Raw genomic sequence first — 22,298 nt, 5'->3', positions numbered from 1 at the left:
TTGCTTGTGACCCTAACCTCTGCCTGTTACCTGGATACGCTGTTTGCCGCCAGCCCTGACCTCTGCCTGGATGTCACTACCACTGCCTGTAGTACCCCTTGACGTCGGCCCGTTTTGGACTTTGCTGTTTCTACCACCTGGCCCTCGCCTGTGCTACGGTAAGGTTATAAACTTGTACTACTCTGAGCTAAAGACCTGGGGGCATCTGAGTACCTGTGAGCACGTTCAGCTCTACGGGAAAGGCGGCTGCTATAGGTTAATACCTCTGTTACCTGTTCTACAAGTTTACTGACTGTTTTTCTACGATTTCATCTTGGATGTCTTCTCGCCAACTCAACAGCAGCTTCCTGTCTGACATTTATATTTCTGTTGATAACATGACCATAAATCCCACCCCACAAGCTCGCTGCCTACGTGTAATCCTTGACTCACAATTATCCTTTGTTCCCCACATTGACTCTATATCTAAGTCATGCTGCATACATCTAAAGAACATTTACAGAATACGCACATATCTCACACAAGACACTGCAAAAACCTTAATTCATGCTCTCAACTCCCGCATCGACTATTGTAATTCCCTCCTTACTGGTCTTCCCAAAATCAGACTTGAACCCCTACAATCTATTTTGCACACAGCGGCTAGATTGATTTTCCTTGCAAACTGTTCTTCTTTTGCTGAGCCACTCTGTCAGTCTCTACATTGGTTGTCTGTTTTTCAATGAATCCAATATAAAATTCTTCTACTAACCTACAAGGCCATGAACAAAATTGCACCGGCATACATCTCCTCACTTGTCTCAAAATATCTCCCAACTCAACACCTCCATTCTGTACAAGATCTGCATCTCTCTTCCACTCTCACCACATCCTCCCATTCTCGGTTACAGGACTTTTTTTGGGCTGCACCCACTTTGTGGGTTTCCCTCCCTCGCACAATAAGACTTTCCTCTAGTGTTCAAACCTTCTGAAAACTCACCTCTCACCTTATGCAATTTCTCAACCAGCATCTAAATCTCCTCTAGTGCTTGGAAACTTACCATCATTAACCTATCACTTAGTGTCTCTTTCTGTTTATTTACATTTCTATCATGATCTATAGCTGACTCCCTGAAAGCATCTACAGTGATCCCTCTCTAGTTTGGCAATGAAGTTTGCACCCTTATTTTCAAATTTTCCTTGAGGCCATCGATTAAGACTGAAACAGCTACCTCCCTGTAGTGTACATCATCCTTTATGTCTGATAACCCAGTGTATTTTGCCATCGCTATCAGAACTCTAGAAAAATAGTCCACTGCATTTTCACTATCCTGTTGTTTGATAGTGAAAATTTTACTCCAGTCCACTACCACAGGAAAGTATATGGCCAACTGAGAGATTATGCGTTTAATATGTTCATGATTACCATCATCTGTTAAAGGCTTCTCTGCCTCCAACATACAATCCTTAATAAACTTTTGTTAATCAGTACCGGGAGGAAGACAGGCCCTAAACAACACTCGTCAATCTTTATTAGTTGGCTCATGTGCATAACCTAAATCTCTAACAAATTTCTGACACTTGGCTAAATCTTTCCTAGGATCTGGGTAATCAGACATAATTGAACGCAGTTCAGATCTAGTCCACGGACAATGCATTTCTACATGTCTTATGGGAACTACGCCATCTCTGCCCGCCTACCCATTGGGAACTGCTATTGTGTGGACAGGATGGAAACCTACCAAATCACTACATGCTGGAATTGCTGTTGCAGTATAATGGATGTCCCCCCTTCTATTAATCTCTACATTATTCTCACCAATTTCAGCCGCTGCCCCTGCTGGTGGAACCGTTCCGTTTCCCTGTTCAGGTGGTGCCTCTTGCATGTTACTAGCATGGGCAGTGGCCGAAATGACGGTGGGTTCACCTTCTTCCCTTGATACATTATTCTTAACATAAATTATAGGATACAAGTTACTGGTTACATTCTTAACATTTTTGGTATCAGCTGTACTTATCACCCCAACCGCATTTGGCTGCGAGGGCGCGCGTGCGCTCAGTTCTCCACGTTTCTCAATGGTCATTTCCACTGTGTGCGCGCTTTGTGCCACGCCTACTTCCGCTGAGCACGCGCTCCCTTGCCACGTGTACCCTTCTTGTTGCCACAATTTTAAACAGTCATCATGTTTAATTTTCGGGTTTTTTTTGTTTAATCAACTGTTCTTTATCTGTAACAATATTCAACACCTCTGAATTGAAACTACCGATCTTTGGAAGAGGTCTCTCACAATCGTTGGACCCATTTGTCGCAATACGCCGTTGCGTACGCACCATATTTCTTAAGCATAAGAAGCCGCGCCGAACCAATCGGCCCTTCCTTAACCTCATCAACCATCTCTAACATTTGTTTAGAAACCTGTTCTCACCGTATACCTTGTATACTACTTATTCAAATCATATACTTCTTCAATACACCGTATACTACTCACAATACCATATACTTCTGAAAAACCACACCGTATACTACTCAAAATACCGTATACTACTAAAAACAACACTGTATACTACTAATAAACCGTATACTACTTAAAAACACACCGTATAATACTAATAAACCGTATACTACTTAAAAACACACTGTATAATACTAAAAACACTGTATACTACTAATAAACCGTATACTACTTAAAATCCAACACCGTATACTACTAATAAACCGTATACTACTAAAAATCCAACACCGTATACTACTAATAAACCGTATACTGCTAAAATTCCAACACCGTATGCTACTCAAAATACCGCATACTACTAGAATAGTGTTCTCTTTTCAAACACAACCTCGGCCGTCCAGTCCACCTCGTCAGGCAGCAACCGATATCCCTGTCTTTTCAACAGTAAATCACCTCTTTGTGTATCCAGATTACAAAATCACACAAAATGCACCTTTTCATCGCGTAAAATCAATTTCCCAAACAATAGTAGTAACGTTTCAGAAGCTTTTAGTAAGTCATTATACTATACATATAACAAACTATCAAAACGACTGTTTAAACACGTGGCAAACAATACCGGAAGTGCACATACGCTATGCAATGCAATATATATAAAACGCAAAACGACAATAAAAAGAAATTTTTCTTTTTTGTCCCTAGATTCAAGTTAGCGCTCCTTTAGATTATGTAACAACGGACATTCGGTTTCACAACACAGAATGAACAACAGGTTTTGAACACATTGCGTTCTTTCCCGTATGTGACGTATCTTCCACCCTTTGTTGAGGAACCAAAATCCGTATGCGTTGCGTATCGTCCGGTAGCGTAACCACCAACTCCGAGCCCCCAAATTATTAAAGTAATTTTATTATTTTACAATAAGCATTGTCTAAGCTATTTCTTGTGGGTCCAAAGCACAATCGATTTATTTAGCAAAAGCAAAAGTTTAGCAGTTCAATACATAATTATAATACAGTACAGCCGAAACCAATTACATACATACCGGTGCGCCCGCTGCGCTTCACTGGTACCAGCTACAGTACTTCAGCCCAGAAGACTGTGGTCAGAGATGACTGAAGCTGGTCCCACCAGTCCCATCAGTGTTACAGAGAAAACAATACAGATGATGTGGCTTGCTTCTATAAGTCCAGGCTTCAGGAGGGTCCAGTGTACCACCCTCTACACAACTAACACAAGACAACAACCCTCTGACCTCTGACTGTTTGTCCAACTGAGTTAATATGACCTAAGTGGGGAAGACAATTATACACATATGTGTGTGTTTCAACACACACACACACACACACACATACAGGCGCGGGCTGGGAGAGGGAAGCCCGGGGGGCGCACAGGCGGCCGCATTCCATGACACGGGATGCGGCTGCCTGTGCGCTGACGCGGCCGCATCTCATGTCCTCAGATGCGGCCGCCGTTGAAAATATGGTATATTACATCCGGGGGGGGGGGCGGCCGGCCGGCCTACCCCCCGGCCCTAATAGCGGTCTGACTGAGTGGCCCTGCACCCCGGGCCAGCCCGCTCCTGCACACATATATATATATATATATATATATATATATATAATATATATATATATATAAATAAGTATATATATATATATATATATATATATAAGTATATATATATATATATATATATATATATATACATATATAAATATATATAAATAAATATATATCTGTACAGTGCTGCGGAATCAGTGGTCCTATATAAATAAATGGTGATGATGATGATGATTATATATATATATATATATATATATATATATATATATATATATATATATATATATATATATATATAATATGACGTCAATCAAGCGGTTTGAATGAAGCCATGTAAACATCAGAGAATCATCATTATTTGTACTGCTGTACACATGGAAGTCATAGATGTGTTGACTGCAGCTATCCGGCTACAGGGGGCGCTGTGGACCCTGCTCTCTCCGCCTCTCTCGGTCCTGTCTCTCCGCCCCCCGGTCCTTTCTCCCAGGTCGGGGTTTCCCGCTCTCCGTGCTATCGGCTGTGCTACTAGTGGTTCGAGCCTTTAGAGGCCATCCTTCAGTCCGCGGTGTTTCCAGGGAGACGTCCCAGTCGCCTGTAGTGTGGTCCGGCGGGCAGAGTAGGAAAGACACGCGGGAAGCCCGGCCTGGTACGGGAGGGAGTAGAGGAGCCCCGGCCCGGGTTCAGGATGGCGGTCAGTCTGGATAAAGAGGCCTATTACCGGCGTATTAAACGTCTATACAGCAACTGGAAGGTGATGAATTGCTGATTTATAGCAACAAATATACATGTAATCGCTCGTGTTTCTCTTGGTTTCATGGAAAAAAAAATTTAGATCATGCATCAGATAACTTGTTACTGTGTACCTCGTTGAAGATCACTTCAAAGTCTTAAGTGCTATTTGTCGCGCGTGGTGTCCAAAATGTAACGTAATTGACCATTTAACCTAAATTTTATATGGTGGGAATAAAGGCTTATTTGTTTGCTAAAGAATGTATGTGTGACATAATTGTGAATCATTTCGGAGGCTCACCAGAATTGGAAAGGCAAGCAATTAGCAGTGTGTAACAATGTAACGTTTGCTAATGTAACGTTCATCATGCTAAAAAATATTTTGTTGGCTTCTCCTTTACATGTTCTGTACGGCTCAGTACACCTATATTAGTGGAAGATTGTGGTGCCTGTATTTTAATGGCCTGCCAATATCTGACATTGCTTGTGATGAGTTGCCATGCTAATATATCTGTGCTGGCAGCGTCTGAGTGTAACCAACTAACTGAGGCTGTCAAAAAAAAGACATCTCCCCAGTATCATTTAAATTGTTTTATTATTTGTGTTTCTACTGTAGTGGTCAATTACTTTTTTCACTCACATAGTGAGGGGTTGGGGGGAAGCTACAACTTACAGTAATTTGTGGGGTTTTGTTTTTTTGCAGAAAGGTGAAGATGATTTCTCTAATGTGGATGCTATTGTGGTATCGGTGGGAGTAGACGAAGAGATTGTTTATGCCAAGTCCACTGCTCTACAGGTAAGAATGGTCAATATAATGAAATGCAAGCTTAAGTTATTATAGTTTATTGCAGTAGTCAATGTCTAAAATATGTGAAGAAATGCAATCTAAGTAAGACTACTTTGAAAGGCTGAGATAGTTAAATATTTGTTTAGATTAAAATGTATTAATACTGTTATTTTTCTTGGTGTGCTGAGTCTGTAATTGTAATTTGCATAGAACATCATTGCATTCTGCAATGTGGTCATATGTTTACCTTTGTTTTTGCCTTTCTTAGACCTGGCTTTTTGGGTACGAGTTAACTGACACAATAATGGTCTTCTGTGAGGAGAAAATAATTTTCATGGCCAGCAAGAAAAAAGTGGAATTTCTAAAACAGATTGCAAACACAAAAGGCAACGAGAATGCCAATGGCACGCCAGCAATCACGCTGCTCATCCGAGAGAAGGTAAATACTTTTGTTGGAAAACTTTTAGGTCTAGACCACCATCATGGAGGTCTAAAAGGAGATGTGCATGACTAGCATGCAGATCCGTAGTTAAGGAAGAGGACCAGCTTTCCTTACCTCTGGAATAGCAGCATATGCTACTCCCTGCTTTCTCATAGCTAAGGTAAGAGGCACTGGCAGCAGATATTAACATTAGATGTTAACAACTAAGAGTGCCAAGAAAGTGTCTTGTTAATGGTATTTGTGTTCTACCTCTCCAGTGCACTTTGTTAGGTAATGAGATACACTGTGCAAACAGTTTCTTGTCTGGCATTATTACCCAGCGGGGACACCAGAGCAGCATCCCAGACAGAAGTGCTAGACTAGGGAACCATCCGCATGGAAGTTTGCTGTGGACACTAGTTGTTATTATTGATAATTATTAATTTATAAGGTGCCACAGATTCTGTAGCACCGAATACAGAAGCAAGTAACAAATAGATGGTTATACGCATAAGTAGCATAGATGAGTGGGAGTAATGCTATGGGGACTCGCGCAGAGTGCAGCAAAAGGCATGACAGGACATACGAGGGAGGCTGACATGGTCAATAGGTAGAATGGACCTTGCCTGTGAGAGCTTACATTCTAGAGAGAGGTGGTGAGAGATCCGTAGGATCGACTGGGAGAAAATGGAGACAATCCACGTAAGCTCTTTCATGAAGACCTAGGAAGTAAACGGTGATAATAGAATAATCCACTGTCAAAAGCAGCGTGGGCGAGGAATATGAGAAGGGAGAAGTGACCTTTGGACTTAGCTGAGAGTAAGTCGTATGTTACTTTAGTGAGGGTAGTTTCAGTTGAGTGATGGGGACGGAAGCCAAACTGGACAGGGTCAAGAAGAGAGGAAGTAGGACAGATAATTGAAGACAAGTCTATTGTGAATTGTAGAAGCAAATGGAAGCAGAGATACATGGCAATAGTTGAAGAGAGAACATGGGTCAAGGGAAGGTTTCTTGAGAATAGGGGAGATGAGTGTGCTTGCAGGCCAAGAGAAATATACCAGTGTGGAGGAGGGGGGGGGGGGGGGGGGGGGGTTAAACAGGTGACGGTATTGGGAGAGAAAAACGGAGAAACCTGTAGGGAACAGGGTCGAGAAGATTGAGTGTCTCGGATACAGTTACAGGATGGTAGGAGTCAAAGATGGCAGAGGGAGTAATAGAGAGGACGAGTGGGGGGAGGCAAATCTGGCAAGAACATATATCATCGTGGATAGTCATTTTTGTCTTTAAAGTAGAGGTCATTGATGGATGAGGGGGAGGAGGTGGGCGAAGACACGCAGAATTAATGGTAGAGGCACCGGGCCTTGTTGGTGAGGACGGAGATGAGGGATGTAAAATGATAGGAGGAAAGAATGGATTTAAAGTGGATGAAGTCAGCGAGGGAGTGGGTTTTCCCCGATTGGCGGACCGGGGGCACTTTTGGAGAAGACAAGTAAGAGTGGACTGCCAGCCTTGGGGTGTAGATTGGTAGAGATGAAGTGGGGTGACTGGGGCTGCAGTATGAAGGACAGCAGAGTGTGTAGAGTTGTAAATAGAGAAGGCGGCATTGTGGCATGACAAGGAAAGAAATGGCAGTGAGGAGGTTGGATGGGAGGACGCAAATAGGATGGGCTCAATGCTGTTGAGGGGAAACTGTATGCGAGCAACTTTTGGTGGGAGAGGGGGGTGGCAAAGGATGGAAATAAGGTAGATCAGATTGGGTTCTCTGTATTTTATACTAGCCATAAGATTGGATATCTGCTTTAGGAGAAAGTCTGCTTTGGACACTAGCCTATAGAATGGCGGGGTTGGCTGCCTTTTTCTAACTTGCTTGAATTGTTTTTTGTTTTGTATATGCTCTAGCAGAATGGGTTTTTTTTTTGTAAATAAAGCACCAGAATTGTCTCCATTAACCTCTTATTCTTTGCATTTGTTTTTATTTGGGGTTTTAGTGTTAAAGTGGATGTAAAAACAACACACTTAACCATTGCTTATCCATTTTATCTACAGCAAAATGATAGTAACAAGGCAAACTTTGACAAGATGTTAGAGGCCATTCGAGGCAGCAAGAAGGGAAAACGCATTGGTGTTTTTAGCAAAGACAAATTCCCTGGGGATTTTATGAAAAGCTGGTATGACTGCTTGAATAAAGAGGATTTGGATAAGGTAAGAGACTAACCCTTTTTATGCCAAAAAGTGTGTGTATACACATACACTTAAGCTATATTCATAATAGATTATTTATTAAAATTGTTCTCACACCCACCAAAACAAAAAAGACCAAGAAAAATAAAACCTTTTCTGTTTAAAATCCTCTTGTCTACCTTACATCAAGAATATGCCGACGTGTGCTTAGTTTATGCCTAAAAATGCTAGGTGGCATAATTTAGATATTGCAAGAGTGCATGGCAAGCTCACTTTTAGTGGGAGAAGAGAATTGTACTATTCTGTTCCTCCTTTTCATCTTCAATTATAAATTGTGTATTTTTCTCACCTGCTCCTGGTACGTGAGGTTTTGTGACCCACCATGAGTAGCTCAATTATGCTATGTGTGAATTTCTCCTGGACTTTTTTTTCATGGGGAAAAAATGATTTTATATAAGTGGAATTAAGAAGGGTATTTATTTGACATGTCTGAAAAGAGATAAAGTGTGACTTCCCCAATCTCTATAGATGGATATTAGTGCTGCTGTAGCTTACACATTTGCTGTAAAAGAGGATGGTGAACTAAACCTGATGAAAAAGGCATCTACCATTACGTCTGATGTCTTTAACAAATTCTTCAAAGAGCGTGTCATGGAGATCGTGGATGCCGATGAAGTGAGTAAATGCAAAAGTGTGTGTGTGTGTAATAAATAAATATATATATATATATATATATATATATATATATATATATCTCAGAAAATATAGGGAGAGCGCCAACACATAGTGTAAATCTTTAAAAACACATAAATACGTGCAAAAAGTGCCACTGTGACTCGTACTAAAACAATAAAGATAGTATGCTTAACTGATGTATGTGATGGTAATAGATTCTCAAACTTCCAGGGATAAAAGTACACATGGAGCTATGGCTCAAGCAAAAAGGAGCAGATAGTGTAATACGTTCCAATACATATGTCACAGCATGATCAAAATAAGTAATTATCCAAAAATTTACTAGGCATAAAAGACAAGAAACTGCCCGTACATTAGAATCCTATAAGAAGGCTTATCTGTAGTCCACTAACAGTAACATTCATCTCAAGATATACAAGTACTGGTCAGATAAAGAGACGTCCCAGCATAACTCACAAGTGGAGTATACAGTCCGCCAGTCACGACTTTCTCAAAGGGTTTAACCACACTACGATCAGAGAAAGTCGTAAATGACAAAACTCGTCATGGATTGACGGACTGTATCCTCCACTTGTGGGTTTTGCTGGGACGTGTGTCTTCATCTGGCCAGTACTTATATCTTGAGATGAATGTTCCTGTTAGTGGAGTACAGATAAGCCTTCTTATAGGATTCTAATGTATGGGCAGTTTCTTGTCTTTTATGCTTAATAAATTTTTGGATTATTACTTACTTTGATCATACTGAGACATGTGTTTTGGAATGTATTACACTATCTGCTCCTATTTGTTTGAGCCATAGGTCCGTGTGTACTTTTATCCCTGGAAGTTGGAGGATCTATTACCATCATATACATTAGATAAGCATACTATCTTTATCGTTTTGGTACGAGTCACATTGGCACTTTTTGCACTTATTTATGTGTTTTTAAAGATTTACACTGTGTTGGCGCTCTCTTTATTTTCTGATTTCCTAGATTGACACTTTTTGCAAACAAATGTTCTAAAGAGAAGAAGCTGCCTACTACATATACAAAATGAAGTATATTTTATATTGCGTTTGCACTTGGTGTTTCACCTAGCGCCAATTGGCATATTCAGTTGGCTAATTGTTTAAAAAAATAAAAAAATATATATATATATATATATTTTTATTTTTTATTTTTGTATGTTACAATCTTTGTCTTCAGACAAATGTGTGATGATAATGACGTACATTTTGTATGTATGTCAAATTGACAGCTTTGGTCTTGGTCGCGTTAAGTAGTGATATCTATAGTTTGAGATGTGAAGGTTTTCAGTAACTGTGATTAAAAGGTGTAACGTTATTGCACAGGAACAAATGCCAGTATACACCTACTTACACTGATTTCATCATTACAGAAAGTGCGGCACAGCAAGCTTGCTGAGTCTGTAGAGAAAGCCATTGAAGATAAAAAATATCTGGGGGGAACAGACCCCTCCACCATTGAAATGTGTTATCCTCCCATAATCCAGAGTGGGGGCAATTATAACCTCAAGTTCAGCGTGGTCAGGTGAGTTTTGAACTTCAGTGAAGGGAGTGAAAAAGGTTTGGCATCTGAATATAGGAAAGTTTTATACAAAATATAAATGCTTCTCCCCTCAGTTTCACATGTGGACTGTTAGTTATTTATTTTTTTTCTTGGATTTTTTGCTTCCAGTGACAAAAATCACATGCACTTTGGGGCGATCACATGTGCCATGGGTGTTCGCTATAAATCTTACTGCTCCAATTTAGTGCGTACTCTTATGGTGGACCCCACACAGGAAATGCAAGACAACTATAACTTCTTGCTACAGCTACAGGATGAGTTGTGCAAGGAACTCAAGCATGGTATGTGCCATTTTGGAATTGGTCTGACACTGCATATTGTGGCTATAACTTTGTTTCTATTATATATGCAAAATGAAGTGGCATGTACTTCCGAAATTGCTGATTGCATACCATTGTTCTGTCTTGACACTAGGCACGAAAATTTGTGATGTCTACCAGGCAATTATGGATCAGGTGAAGAAGCAGAAACCAGATCTCATGAGCAAGATCACTAAGAACCTGGGGTGTGTACAGTGCCCTCTGCATTATATGCTATAATGTGGATGACCTAACCACATCAATTTTCTCATTGACCTTTCTCTTTCTTTTCTCTGCAGCTTTGCAATGGGAATAGAGTTCCGGGAAGGATCTCTTGTAATCAACAGTAAAAATCAATACAAACTCAAGAAAGGTAAGTGGCCTAATCTGTTTCATACCATGAACATTTTTTCATTGACAAATTGTACATATTTTGTCACTGGTCAGTTATGTGTATAAATATGACAAACAATAAATTGGAATGAAAAGTTGTACTGCATTCAGTAAAAAACAATGCTAGGCCACCTCCTTAATGATTGTTTGTTTTTAATATCACACCAAAATATGCTTCAACTCAATTTAAAGGTTTGGGTTGGACTTCTGTAGTCTTCACATGAATACATTTATACTTGCTGGGAAATGTAACTTGTGCTTTTTGCTGACACAGAGGTTTGTACTCTAGGTATGGTGTTCAGTGTTCACTTGGGGCTGGCAGACCTCACAAAAAAAGAGGGAAAGAAGCAGGAGGAAAAGACTTATGCCTTGTTTATTGGGGACACGTTGCTGGTGAACGAGGTAAGTTTTTTAACCTGTTCAAGGTCACACCATTATCAGGCTCATTATAGTTTTGTGCGTTCTATGTTACTAGAAATAATTTCTGTCTTACCAAGCAAATTGTATATTGTTTTAGACAGAATTGTGCTAATTTTGAAATAGTTTTTGAATTTTGTTTTTATGTCTACTAGCTAGGGAATAGGACAAAAAGTTACATTTATATGAAAAAACATATTTCTCTTTCATCCTATCTGGGGGACACTGCTACCATGGGGTTGTATGTGGGGAGCTTGGAGTTGGCACTTAGCAAGTTAATTTAATTCTTGCTGACAGACTCCTCCCCTCTGCAACCCCCACTCTAGCCTCAGTGTTTGTTAGGTGCCCAAAGGAGTTGTGCTTACTGTGGCTGCTCTGCAGCTACACCTTGCTGATTTTACTTTATTTTCATTTTATTTTATTTTATTTTGCTAAATGGTTAGCATGCAAGAACTGAAGGGGACTCCTATGCTGTAAATAGCTGCAGCCTACAGAATTCAGTGTGAGCAGGACGGCTCTCACTGCCAGTGCTTCATGACAGGTGCTGCCAGCGATCTCAGGGACCGCTGTCACACCGGAGCCCCTTCCTTGCAATAGAGACCATCAGGTCTTTACAGTTAAGAGTACCGGCACTGCCACTGTGGGCATAGAGCGCCGGTACTCGGTAAATGGCACCCGCTATGTGAATGGATTGTACCAAGTCACCCGCTCTCAGAGCATAGGGGGGACTTAGGTACACACTCTTGGTGCCATATTTGTTACCAAAGAGAAATGGCTGTCCTGCGCTTAAACATAGAAGCAGCACCACAACCAGCAGGTACCACTACAGAGCCTTCATGAAGGGAGTGGAGAACTGAGCTCCCCCTGTCCTGGCAGGCTACATGGGCTCTTCCTGAAGCAGAAAGACACGCAAGAGGAGAAGAGTGCAGATACAAACTTGCTGACAGGCTCTTTTCTCAGAGACATGGTGTACTAAATCACATGGAGCTAAGTACCTGCTTTTTTTTCTATTGTTGTTGTTATTATTATAGATATTTATTGTATATAAAAAAAAAAAATAATTATCACCCTAGATGTCCGCTGCTGCCATTAGGCAGAGAGCGTCGGACACCGCAAATGTGGACGTCCATTTCTAATTCGGATTGTAACACTCCCTGCAAATGCGGAGGAAGACTGGGGATCCCTATTTGGCCCGCAAAAAAAGACATACTTCTATAAGACTGCCGCAGGCTTGCTAGAGAAGCACAGCAGAAACCGTTTTTTTATCGACAGATATAATTATAGATAAGAGAGAAGGCAGGGTGAAACAGACCAGTTCGGTGTTTCTGCCTCATCTGCGACAATACAATGCTGTATTCCTGAAGCGGAAACTGCAGACAGAAAGGCGGTTTCATGACTACAGGCTCCTCTCTCACTGATGGTCCTTGGCCACTAGGAGGGCTAAGTACTTTCATGAATTTATTTGCATGTATATATGTATATCTGTGGATTTGTATATATGTCTATATGTATGTATGTATAAATATGTGTATATGTACAGTTCACTATTATGATATTCAGCACCTATTTGTGTACATGTATTTAAGTATGAGATGCTCCGTTTGCTAACTGACAAATGATATTCCACAGTTAATATACATTGGGCAGTGGACACTATCCTGTCTAGAGTTAACTTAAGTAAGAAGTATACTCTGAAACAGATATCACATATATTAATTCAGATGGTGATACTGTTGGGCTGAAAGCTGAGAAACAACAGTTATCTATATTTGTATATTTGCCACCTGTTCTGACTGTGTTGCTTCCTAAAGTAGGAAAACCACGACAAACTGGTTTGCTGCAGAAGTTACCTGGTCTCAGGAACAATGGCTGCAAAAAAGAAGCGCCTGGGTTAAAAGATTTACTGGTTATAATATAAATAATAGTCTCTCTTGTGGACTGAAAGACCCGGGCCTGTCCGTGCAGACTGTGGGGCTCACCTATGTTAAGTAGGACCAGGGTAACGCCCCCCCCTCAGATATATACACACGTCAGTGTGTGCAACCGAGAGTAGTCAGTAGTGACACGTGTTCAGCTACTTGCCAGGAAGGGGGACAAGTACGACCCTAACGTAGTTACGGGCCTGGGCCAGCTTGGTCACATAGCATTGGAGGTCCTCCCAGGAGAACCCTCTCACTCGGGGGTTAGTGCAGACCTTCAACCATTTACATGGTTCTTGATTCCACCCACATGAAGCCATGAACACAAGTGAACAAGGTTTAACTCGAGCCTGCCCTCGTAGTCTGTCAACACTAGGACTCTTCTAAATCAGAACAGGTATGGAGGATTCTGCCTTTCCCCACGGTGGGTCGGAAAGAAACCTCCAGGCATAAGAACATTGTGGATCTGGTGGTGACCGGTCACCTAGACTTAGAACCTATCTAATTAGAGACGGGGGGTGAGGTAACCTGATGGTAAAAAGGAAGGCTTATAAAACTTGACCCTTATTCTCTGCCGCGTTGAAGTATTGTACTGCGGGTATCTGTTTAATACAAACACCTACCTGACATCACAGCCTACCTTAAGGCAGGTAGGGCTTGGAAAACTTAAGCAGACCAGCGGCCAGTGCAGTTACAAGGCACTGCTCCCGATGGCATGCCATTGTCGGAGGTTTAGGGATACAGGTATGCGAAACAGGGTATGCTGTATCCGTTCATTACCTGTCCTTAGTCTGTGGCAGGACCTTCTATTTAAGGTCCTCCTGTGCCGACACAGAGTTTGTAAAAATTCCCCTTATCAGGTTGGAATATCAGTATGGCCAGAGGCTGACATACATTTCATGTTGGCCCACAGGAGGTGAGTGCCCTACTCTGTGGAATATTTCAAAACAAACTTGGGCTCTGAGAGTGATTTTTTTTTTTTTGCCAGTTCCTCTGGGGTGGTGTATCTGACAGAGGTCCGTAGCAGACCCCGTTCGGCCAGGGCCATTCAGGGAGGGGCTGATTTTTCTTCTCATAAGAGAGGCACCCAGAGTCCTAGCTTCCAAAGGCTGTCAAGAGCCTTGGCCTGGATCTGGTTTAGTCCAGTACCGCACTATTACACAGGATCCCACAGACAGATCAGCAAGGCTTATTCTGCCGGGATCCCATAATATAGGGCAGAGGAGTTATATTCATCCTCCTTCTGCTTCACCAGCCAGCTAGGCCGTTGAGTCCCATATTTGCTCTGAGCCCTCATTCTGTATCTTCTCGACCTTGGGTTAAGATCTATTGTGGTCTCCGTTCTTTTCAGTGGATATCAGATTGCCCTTTTTGGGGGGGGATCCGTCTAGAAACGGAACTTGAATGACGGGGAGATGTGTACCAGCAGTGGATCACACTCCTATATCTCAATGGATGCCTGAGACGGGACCATCTCACAACAGACAAGGCCTTGGCCCTGAGCTCATGGAACACTGTGACACAGAGACCGGCCTATGGGGCTGGAGAGCATTGGTCTTTTTAACACAGAGGGGATCGGTATCCAACATCAGGTACCCGATCAGAGAGAGTGCTCTACAGATATAAGTTAGACCAAGGGACATGTTTCTGCCCTAGCAGGGGGCACGGTCACTTCCTTAAGGGTTCCATTCCTCCTTCAGTCTGACAATCTTAGGTTTGGGATTCCTGTCAATTGACTGGGTGGAACCAGGAATGCCAGGAGGCATTAAATTAGAGCCTTGGTTCATTGGGTAGATTTCTGTCACAGCAGTCCAGCGAGAAATCAGTCTCTCCATGCACAGCTTCAGACGCTCTGCCAGCAGTGGATTACCTGATATACATCTCAGGGGGTCTTGCCAGGTCACCAGAACCTAGATTATATCTGGACCAGGGCAGGGAAGTTCCACATAGGACACCTATTCCTCCCACTTTGCAGGGTCCTTGAGTCTCCGGGAGCTCTATGAAAGAGGCCTTTTCTTTTTAGAATTCTACTATCTTTAAATTGTGCACCAGTTCCGGCTGCCGTATTCTCTTTGCTGGGTCCAGGTAGAAGGGAATCGTCTGCTTCGCACAGACCTCTTCCCTCATCCCTCCTCCCCAGGTTCAGGTCCGTTATGGTCGGTTTGTGATGGTTCAGGGGATTTTCATCCACAATAGTGGCCAGGAAACCTGTGGCTGCAAAGTTGAACAGGGTGCTCAGTAATTCGTAGGCGGGGGTGAGCACCACAACTTCTTTTTTCCCTGTTTCTAGTTTTCTGCAGATTACTGCAGGAAGATTCTCTGGCTCAGTTCCTGACTGTTCGGGAGTCAGTTTTCCCTCCGGGACTTGCTCTGTTATTGCAGAGACCTGAAGATATGCAACAGGTGCGAACCCTTCCCAAAGGGGATCTGCACATAACTCCAGGATTCCTTCCCCAGCACCAGGGGGGCCTAAGACATTGGGTATTCATTCCTTACCAACTTCATCAAAACTTTGTATTCAGCTGTAGAGTGGTTTCCACGGGGTATTGGAGTCCTTGGTCCAGGGTATAAGGTTATATAGTCCCTTGTGGCTATACCATGTTCTCCATTTTATGCAATGTAAGGGCTGTTTCGTACAGTTCCTTCACTCAAAACCAAATATAAGGTAGAACAATTGGACTGCATCTTTAGAGCGCCCGTGGAGTCTGTCCTTTTTCTTATTCAGTCCCTTCGATCAGCTTTCAATGCCTTTTAGGGTTCAAAATGAATCTGGAGGTTTTGGTGCTGGTTCATTGCGAGCTGGCTGCCTCTTTGGACCTTATATCTGGAGGTTTTTACTTTAACATAGGGTTCTTGGGCCTGATTCATGTGTGATCTTATCTGCCATTTTTTTGCTTAACTTGAGTATATCCACTCCATGTACATGCTCAGAAAGGGAGATAAGAAGCAAAATCCACTGTGCAAATGACGAATTTCTTAAGTAAAGATGAAAATCCATCTTAAACTTCACTCTTTATTTCCCCGTTTCTTCTTAAAAATAGCATCTTAACTTGGGATCACTAATGAGTCAAGTCTCTTACTAGTGGTGGGGCCATCCAATATTAGAAAATAGAGTGTGGGGGATCCGCGCTATCCGCGTGATGGATGAAAATAGGCAGCCGGAGGAACAGATAGAAGAGGTGGTCTCGACCCCTAGGAATAAACAACAATGGATTCCCCAGCGCAAAAGAGGGATACAAGGGATAGTGTAAATAAGAAGCAATATAGAAATAACAAATATGTAAAATGTAAAAAATCAGTTATGGATGCCAATATTGGGCTAAATGTGGACTTACTATTAAAAATAGGCAGGCATCTCTAGAAGATGTGGTATCCGTATGTTTGTTTGTATGGGGCTGGTTACTGATTGCATATATCCTCACAATCCAATGTAGCAACCGCCAATCAAACAGTGCTGTTAAAACAATGTCACAATAAAAACAAAGTGCCACGAGTCTGGGAAGGTTGGGTAGTGCACTTACCTCCCTCCCCAGATGGTGTGTCCAGATAATCTATGCAGAAGATCCCCTTTCCAGATAGCGATCCCGCTCCTGGCCGGTGTGTGCTTCGAACGACGTACCAGGAAGCAATCTCAAAGTCTCTTGTCTGCAAATATTCACATATGGTCTTATACGCGCATGCGCGGACCGGACCCCGAGTTTGTTTTTCCGGCTTTGTCGTGAGATCTACACCACGTATAGGAGCGGGATCGCTGACTGGAAAATAGACCCTTATATAAACATCAGTTTTCTCACTGCCTGGATTAACCTTTGGTATTGTCCTACCGAGTATGGCGTTGTGAATATTTGCAGACAGAGACTTTGAGATTGCTTCCTGGTACGTCGTTAGAAGCACACACCGGCCAGGAGCGGGATCGCTATCTGGAAGGAGGATCTTCTGCATAGATTATCTGGACACAACATCTGGGGAGGGAGGTAAGTGCACTACCCAACCTTCCCAGACTCGTGGCCCTTTGTTTTTATTGTGACATTGTTTTAACAGCACTGTTTGAATGGCGGTTGCTACATTGGATTGTGAGGATATATGCAATCAGTAACCAGCCCCATACATACATACAGATACCACATCTTCTAGAGATGCCTGCCTATTTTTAATAGTAAGTCCACATTTAGCCCAATATTGCCATCCAATATTAGGAAGAGAGTTCTGATCATATGGTTCCATACGGAGGTTGGAAAAGTCTGCTAAGCAGACCTTCGCTAGGAGCATTCTGTCCTCTGTCCGACAGGTCTCTATCGACTCGGCCTGTGTCATATTTTCTTAGCGCCAATTCCACCCACTTGTGGGGCTGATCTGGCTTTATCTTAATAGTGTTTTAGAGGATCAACTTGGCCAAGGAGTTATATAGTCCTTTGGCTGCCATTTCACATGCGTTGCCTAGTTGCTGTGGGCCCTACGGCCACTGATTTTGGACGCAGTGTTGCGTGCCGGGCTTTAAAGAGTGGTCCCTCCCTTCAAGGGGCTGCTTTAGAACGTCCCCATGGTAGCAGTGTCCCCCAGATAGGATGAAAGAGAAAAGAGGATTTTTGTACTTACGTTAAATCAGTTTCTCTGATTCCATCTGGGGGACACTGCGATCCCTCCCTTCTGCTCTTCTGCTATTTGGTCTTCAGTGGTGGTTTTTCCCTTCCTTGGGGCTTTTGAACTACACTGAGGCTAGAGTGGGGGTTGCAGAGGGGAGGAGTCTGTCAGCAAGAATTAAATTAACTTGTTAAGTGCCAACTCCAAGCTCCCCACATACAACCCCATGGTAGCAGTGTCCTCCAGATGGAATCGGAGAAACAAATTTAACGTAATTGCAAAAATCCTCTCTTCTTTCATCCTATCTGGGGGACACTACTACCATGGGGTTGTATGTGGGAGCTTGGAGTTGGCACTTAATTATTACTTGCTGACAGAACTCCTCCCCTCTGCAATCCCCTCTAGCCTCAGTGTTTGTTGAGTGCACATGGAGTTGAGCTTACTGTGGCTGCTCTGCAGCTACATCTTGCTAATTTTATCTTATTTTCATTTATTTTACGAACTGTGTCTTTGCTGCACTGCAGCACAAACATTGGCTGGGATACTATGCAGAACTGAAGGAGACTCCTATGCTGAAAACAGCTACAGCCGACAGTTCAGTGAGAGCAGGATGGCTCTCCCTGCCAGCGCTTCATGACAGGTGCTGCCAGCGGTCTCTGGGACCGCTGTCACACTGGAGCCCCTTCCTTGCACAGAGACCATCAGCTCACTACAGTTAAGGGTACCAGCACTGCCATTGTGGGCATAGAGCGCCGGTACTCTGTAAATTGCGCCGCCCATTTGGATGGATTCTACCAAGTCGTCCGCTCTTCAGAGCATGGGGGGGACTTGTGTCACACTTTTGGTGCCATCTTTGTTAGCAAAGAGACATAGGTGTAATGGCTGTCCTGCGCTTAAACATAGAAGCAGCACCACAGCCAACAGGTACCACTACAGAGCCTTCATGAAGGAGGTGAACTGAGCTCCCCATGTCCTGGCAGCCTACATGGACTCTTACTGAAGCAGGAAGAAACAAGAGGAGAAGAGTCTGCAGATACAAACTTGCTGACAGGCTCCTTTCTCTGAGACACGGTGTACTGGACCTCATGGAGCTAAGTACCTACTTCGGCGTTCCCTCCTTTCTGCTTTTCTGCTGTTTGGTCTTCGGCGGTAGTTTCCCCTTCCTTGGGGCTTTTGTATTGCACTGAAGCTAGAGGGGATTGCAGAGGGGAGGAGTTCTGTCAGAAAGTATTAAATAGATTAACTTAAGTGTCAACTCCAAGCTCCCCACATACATCCCCATGGTAGCAGTGTCCCCCAGATGAAATCAGAGAAACGGATTTGTCGTATAAAAATCCTCTTTTCCATAATTCTTTTGCTTGGTTACTGTAACATATTTTATATAACTTTCCTTTAAATGTATTTTTCTAGTTCTCGTGAGTATGGGGTAACCAAATGTGCTTACTTTTAGTATATTGTGTCTTGTAGTTTTTTTTGTTTATTTTTTGCTTGTTTGTCTCCTATAACCAGGGTTGACTTTAGGGGTTATAAGAGACTGAAATGCAATTAGTAACTACAATAGTTGTTGTTGGATATATGTCAGCATTTATCTAATGGTAATGCCTTTTATTTATTGGCTGGTTCAGCTATCTCCGTCAAAATTGCTGACCTAACTACCAGGAGGAAGTCTAGTGACATTACATGGCAATGTCAGTGGGATTTTCTTTGAACAATTTTTCATTCATAGCCGCTCTATTGAGATGGCATAAAATTAAGTGCCACCCAACAAACAAGTGTAAGATTTTGCCTTGCTGTAAATAAGCATTCTTTCTTATATTTAGGAGGGATCCGCAACTGTTCTCACCAGTGTTAAGAAGAAGGTGAAGAATGTGGGCATTTTCTTAAAGGTGAGCTGTAGAAAATAATGACGTTTGATCCCCCGGTAGCATTTATTTATAATCTAACCGTTTTATCCTTAGCCTTGCTTTAGTTCTGTAGAATCTTCGTTTATGTAGCACAAAGTTCTCAAATTGATCATGCATTAATTTAGAAGTGTGACTTACTGTTTTTCTTTTCTTTCTCCAATCAAAACACTATAAGAATCTGTTTGTTCCAACAGAATGAAGATGAGGAAGAGGAGGAGGAGGAGAAAGATGAAGCAGAGGACCTCTTAGGCCGAGGATCCCGAGCTGCTGCTCTCCTGACTGAAAGGACCAGAGTATGTTCTATATATTCTTGTGGTGAAATATCCCAGCAAATGAATGAAGTACTACAGTTGTGCTTTGTTCTTTTCGTCCCTCTGGTTCTTTGTTCTTCTTTCATGTCCCATGTCTGGACTTTTATGTTCTTTCACCTGCCTGTTTCTTTGTTTTTGTTGTGCTGTCTTCTTTTGTTTCTCACTGCTCATCTATTCTACAGAATGAGATGACAGCAGAGGAGAAACGGCGCACACATCAGAAAGAGCTTGCCAACCAACTAAATGAGGAGGCTCGAAGGAGACTAACTGAACAAAAGGGAGAACAGCAGACAATGAAGTAAGTTCCTGTGCTTGGTAAATGTTTCTCGTACTTGTCAGTGTCTAGGCTAAACTGCACATCTTTGTTTTGTGCTATTACAGTCATTCGTAGTAAGTGGTGTGTCTTCCTCCAGGGCACGAAAGTCCAATGTTTCATACAAAAACTCCTCTCAAATGCCAAAGGAGCCAGATATTCGGGAGATGAAGATTTATATAGACAAGAAGTATGAGACTGTAATTATGCCTGTGTTTGGCATTGCTACTCCTTTCCACATTGCCACCATAAAGGTAGTAACATCTGTCTGTATGTACCCTGAACATGTTTTTTGCAGTGTTGCTTTTGAAAGTGTTTTTTTTTTTAATACTAATTTTACTTTGACACATTTTTATTGTGTTGTCCTCTGTGTCATGTTTTAGTGTGCTTTGTGGGGTTTCTTCTTTTTCTTTTATTTATAATTGTCATTCTCAAATTCTAGACGTTTTCATGTTCAAGAAAATGTAATCAAATATTTTGGTTGTTGAGAGCACTATTTGTGTACAAAATACCAACCTACCATCTAGGAACTTAGCAGTATATTTTATGATTCAAAAAGCAATATACCACTCTCTTCCCTTTCAACTGTTTTCAAATACTGATGCTAAATGGTTTGGGGCTTATGTTGAAAAATTTTAGTGAGCGAAGGCTTCAAATGATAACTCTTGACCAAATGTTAGTCAAATGTCCCCATTTTATCATCATTGCTTTTTCTTTTGAAAAAAGTGGTAGATCCACGAGCTTCTTTGAACATTAATTAGTTGACTTTCTTGCAAGAAATGGTATTATATAGCCATTTGTAAATGTTCTGATGGATTTGAATTGTTCTATCATTCTAGGGACAGAAAGAATTTCCTTCCCCACACAATTTGTTAGTATATTTGTGTCGTGTATTTTAAATCCACAGTAAATTTTGCAATTCTTACGTGTGATCATGTGCAGCCTTTTAAGATTTGGAAGCATAGGTCTTTAATTTATTTTCTTTTTTGTTTGTTTACGTAGAACATTAGTATGTCAGTTGAAGGCGATTACACTTATCTCAGAATCAACTTCTACTGCCCAGGCAGTGCTTTAGGACGAAACGAAGGCAACATATTTCCCAACCCTGATGCCACTTTTGTAAAGGAAATGTAAGTGAAGATGGATTTTTTTTTTTTTTAAGTTTAAGTAGCTTGTTCATGATCTTTTGATTTGTAACACTGTCTTTCTCAGAACTTACCGAGCTTCCAATATGAAGACTCCTGGGGAAACTGCTGTGCCATCACTTAACTTGCAAAATGCTTTCCGCATTATCAAGGAGGTGCAAAAAAGGTACAAGACACGTGAGGCAGAGGAGAAGGAGAAGGAGGTGAGTGGATGTAGTGTTGGACTTATATTGTATTTTCTCTTTCATCCTATCTGGGGGACACTGCTACCATGGGGTTGTGTGAGGGGAGTGGAGTTTGTCACTTTAACAAGTTAACTAGTTGACAGACCCCTCCCCTCTGCAACCCCCTGTAGCTCTCCAGTTTTATTTGAGTGCCCAAGGGAGTTGGGCTTACTTATGCTAGGGGTTATTACTATTTTATTTAACTGATTTTTCTTTTTTTCTTTTACTATACAGGGGTGTGCTCTGTCCTATACATAGCACACTAGTTCAGTGAAAGGGGGCAGCTGTCACAGTGAGCCGGACGGCTCTCACTGACAGGAGGTCCGTGTATCTCCCCCTTCTCAGTGTGACAGGTGGCTTATAAGCCATTGTCGCACTGATCTTTATCCGATTATGAGGCTACAATGAG

The 22,298-nt window shown here is 42.1% G+C and overlaps 1 protein-coding gene across 1 annotated transcript in view; it reads left to right on the top strand.

Moving 5' to 3' along the window:
- Window positions 1–4,400: 4,400 nt before the first annotated feature.
- SUPT16H (SPT16 homolog, facilitates chromatin remodeling subunit) overlaps window positions 4,401–22,298 on the top strand; it is a 54,096-nt gene continuing 36,198 nt past the window's right edge. Inside the window, exons 1-16 of the mRNA XM_075212126.1 lie at window positions 4,401–4,749; window positions 5,431–5,523; window positions 5,783–5,953; window positions 7,982–8,137; window positions 8,645–8,791; window positions 10,193–10,344; window positions 10,492–10,664; window positions 10,798–10,888; window positions 10,982–11,055; window positions 11,365–11,477; window positions 19,813–19,878; window positions 20,091–20,189; window positions 20,390–20,505; window positions 20,621–20,774; window positions 21,523–21,650; window positions 21,733–21,868. Coding sequence (XP_075068227.1) covers window positions 4,684–4,749; window positions 5,431–5,523; window positions 5,783–5,953; window positions 7,982–8,137; window positions 8,645–8,791; window positions 10,193–10,344; window positions 10,492–10,664; window positions 10,798–10,888; window positions 10,982–11,055; window positions 11,365–11,477; window positions 19,813–19,878; window positions 20,091–20,189; window positions 20,390–20,505; window positions 20,621–20,774; window positions 21,523–21,650; window positions 21,733–21,868 — 1,935 coding nt within the window. The 5' untranslated portion in view covers window positions 4,401–4,683. The remainder of the gene's footprint in view (window positions 4,750–5,430; window positions 5,524–5,782; window positions 5,954–7,981; window positions 8,138–8,644; window positions 8,792–10,192; window positions 10,345–10,491; window positions 10,665–10,797; window positions 10,889–10,981; window positions 11,056–11,364; window positions 11,478–19,812; window positions 19,879–20,090; window positions 20,190–20,389; window positions 20,506–20,620; window positions 20,775–21,522; window positions 21,651–21,732; window positions 21,869–22,298) is intronic.

This window comes from Mixophyes fleayi, chromosome 1, assembly GCF_038048845.1.
Source record: "Mixophyes fleayi isolate aMixFle1 chromosome 1, aMixFle1.hap1, whole genome shotgun sequence".
NCBI lineage: Eukaryota > Metazoa > Chordata > Amphibia > Anura > Limnodynastidae > Mixophyes > Mixophyes fleayi.
The sequence above is the reverse complement of the archived record's forward strand: the minus strand, read 5'-3'. Positions and strand labels throughout refer to the sequence as shown.